The sequence below is a fragment of the Myotis brandtii genome, unplaced genomic scaffold (assembly GCF_000412655.1).
Source record: "Myotis brandtii unplaced genomic scaffold, ASM41265v1 scaffold266, whole genome shotgun sequence".
In the NCBI taxonomy this organism is placed as follows: domain Eukaryota; kingdom Metazoa; phylum Chordata; class Mammalia; order Chiroptera; family Vespertilionidae; genus Myotis; species Myotis brandtii.
In genome coordinates, this window is record NW_005360124.1 from 7,605,185 (window position 1) to 7,608,442 (window position 3,258).

Below are 3,258 nucleotides of genomic sequence, written 5' to 3' on the forward strand. Positions count from 1 at the left end.
AAAATAAAAAATATAAATATAAAAAAATAAAAAATAAAAGGTCAAGTTGGATCTCTAGCTACTGGTCTGGAGGGTTCCCCTAATGAATTAAGCAAGAAAGAATAAAGTAACTGAGAAATATGATCTCACTTTTGTAAAAGCAAATGACAAATTCATATTATTTATTTTTTATTTTTTATTTTTATTATATTTTTTTGAGGCTGACCAGAGATGCCTTTTAGTCCACAGGGAGTTATCCTGTTATTCTTTCAGAGGTTGAGAAGGCTTACCAGGAGCTAGGCACAGGCACACATAACCTTATTCCCTGTCTCTTCTCCCCAATTTTCTCGGGGGAATATTTCTGAATATTAGAGACATGGAAAAAAATGACATATTCTCCTTTTCTCTCTCCTCATGTAGGGATTTCACACTTTAACTACAGGGGCCCTGTAGGACTTCTTTCTCTCTCAGTGATCAACAAGAGGCAAATGTGAGTGCTTTAACCTCAACAAGTGGTCTTAGTTGAATCTACCATAAAAAAAAGGTGATTGAAAGCCTCTGCTTTAGGCCCTAAAAAAAAAAGGGAGGGGAAGAGTGCAGATTGGTTTGGCTCAGTGGATAGAGCATCGGCCTGGGGATTGAAGGGACTGAGGTTCGAATCCAGCCAAGGACAAGAGAGAGCGAGAGCAGGGTGCAGAGGCTGAGAGGCTTTTGGCCTAGGAGGCCTAGGGCGGAGAGGCCGAGGGAGAAGTACAAACCATTTACTCTGAAGTGTCCTTGGTTTAGGGAAGATAGGATTTACTAGGTGGCTGCAAACTGCTACTTACCTTAATTGTCTTAGTTTCCCTATCCCACTTGTCCTGGAATGTTCCTAGCTTCTTACTATTCTGTAGCAATGAAGTTTATTTACTTTTATTTTTTAAAGTTTTAAAATACCATTTCGTATTGGTTTCATGTGTACAGCATCGTGGTTAGACAATCATATACTTAACAATCAATAAGTTTTAAACTGCCTGCCATTCTAAGTAGCATGATGAGATTTTGCATCATCCCTCTTGGTCCCACCAGTGAATGTAAGTAATCCCTTTGTCAAGAGTATCCACCCTGTATACACTACTCTTCAGATAGTCATTTGACGACTAGGAAAGTCTGAAACAACAGTTGGGTCAGGTATTAAATCTAGGTGAGAGGGTTAACTTGAAAGGCAGGCAGATAAGGCAGGGGGCCAGTGGGAAACAAAGGCAGGAGGAAAAGGCAGGGGCAGACACGGCAGCTTGAGCAAGCATAATCACAGGAACCAACCAAGCAGAAATAATAAAATGTTTCTGGACTCAAAGCGGGAGGCATGGGAAAACAAGGGAGGGCCTGTAGCAACAATGTGTATGAACGCATGGAAACAGAGAAAGTTCAGCGTAGGAACAGAGAAAGAACACATAGAAACAGGGAAAGTTCAGGTCCCTTGCTGAGCAAGAACAATGAGGGAATCAATCAGGTGACACATGTATAGAAGCAGGCTTGTAGCAAATATATCCCCCTGGACCACAAGGCTTAAGGGGGGCAGTCTATTACTGGGCCCCCACTCCCCGTGAAGGGAGTCTGAATCTGCTTGTAATAAATTTTCCACACTCTTGCTTCAATCTTTTGGTCCGTGGAGCTCATTCTAAGCATTGCAAGACATGAACCTGGGGAAAAAGACCTCGGCTCACCATTCTGGTTATTGTAGGGTTGGTATCCAGGAATATAGCACCAGTGACACCATTCTGGGCTGGTGGATTTTCTCGGTAACAAAAGCAATAGCTAAGTCTGGACAAAACTTCCCACGCATTTGTAGTGTTCGTGGGAAAAAAATTTCCTCTACCCTTCAAGGTTCTTCTGGGTGGTGTAACGATTAAATTGACACAAAGCAGATTAGCAGGAGAAAAATTTACATTTAATAACACGCAGGCCTCCTTACACACAGGAGAGACCCAGCAACACCAAGTAAGTTGGCAAAATGGTGGAAGCCATTGCCTTAAATGTCACCTTCAGCTAAAGGCAAAAGATGTTGGGTGGGAGTCGGTGACCGGAGGTACCCAGGAAAAGCAGTTAACAAGGATAAGACTGTTCTGCAGAAGTCCCCACCTCTTCATTGTTAACAGCTTTACAGAGATTTTGATAGCCTCCTCTTCCGGGTACAGTGAGGGCAACACCCTTGCAGCTTTCCTTCACAAATGTGAATATTCTCTTATAAAGGGCAACTTATACTTGGTTTTCAGAGCTCCCCCCACATCTGCTTTTTTATATTCACCAGCCTAAAGTAACCCATATCCCCAAAGAGGCATCTTTTGGGGGTGGCAAACTCTGCTCCCCTTCAGTAGAGAAAGGTAAAAGAGGATAATTAAAACTTCTTTCTCAAGACAAGGACAAGGAGGATGACGTTGTGAGTCATGTGTGTCTCCCGAGCTGTCCTTCTGGGGGTAACCTTTACCCGCAAGGGCCAGAGGCTCACGGATTTGCATTGCAGCGGAGATCAAGCCTTTCATCAGGGTCATGAAGTTGCTAGAACACAGCCTAGGAGGGAGCTTGGGTAGGAGGCTGCGTGCCTCCTGGGGTCCAGGGGTGGGCAACCGCATCCTTGAAACCTTCCACTGGTCACAGACAGGCCCTGCGCCTCTGGAGCTCACATTCTGATAGAACTTCAGACCACGGTCAAATGGAGGCCACTTAGGGCAGGCAGGAAGGAAAGGCCTCTTTTTAAAAAAAATTTATTATTATTATTTTTTAAAATATATTTTTGTTGATTTCAGAGAGGAAGGAAGAGGGAGAGACAGAAACATCAATGATGAGAGAGAACTACTGATCGGCTGCCGGCTGCCTCCTGCCTCCTACTGGGGACCGAACCCGCAACCCGGGCATGTGCCCTTGACCGGAATCGAACCCAGGACCCTTCAGTCTGCAGGCTGACGCCCCATCCGCTGAGCCAGGCCGGCCAGGGCGGGAAAGGCCTCTTGAGGAGGTGATCTCTGACCTGGAATTTTGGAACTTTAACAAATGTTTAAGTGCGGGATGAGTGGTGAATGACAAGCAATCGAGTGGTTGTCAAAAACCCAAAGAATGTTTCTATTTGGCGTCAGGATCTTAATGAAAACGAGGAAGGGAAAAACAAACAAAAAAACACACTTAGTATTACGGTCCCTGAACGGCGCCTTCAAAGCCGCCAGGCTGAAAAACGGAGTCCCCGCCGCAATTCGAAGGGCCTGGGCGTGGAAAACTCCCAGCAGCAGCGCACGGCCTGGAGGC

At 45.1% G+C, this 3,258-nt stretch overlaps 1 protein-coding gene across 1 annotated transcript in view; it reads left to right on the forward strand.

Moving 5' to 3' along the window:
• The window catches only part of RFK (riboflavin kinase), a 32,857-nt gene that overhangs the window by 24,652 nt on the left and 4,947 nt on the right, over positions 1-3,258 (forward strand). The window contains exon 4 of the mRNA XM_014541229.1: positions 2,094-2,101. Within this exon, the coding sequence (XP_014396715.1) occupies positions 2,094-2,101 (8 nt within the window). The remainder of the gene's footprint in view (positions 1-2,093; positions 2,102-3,258) is intronic.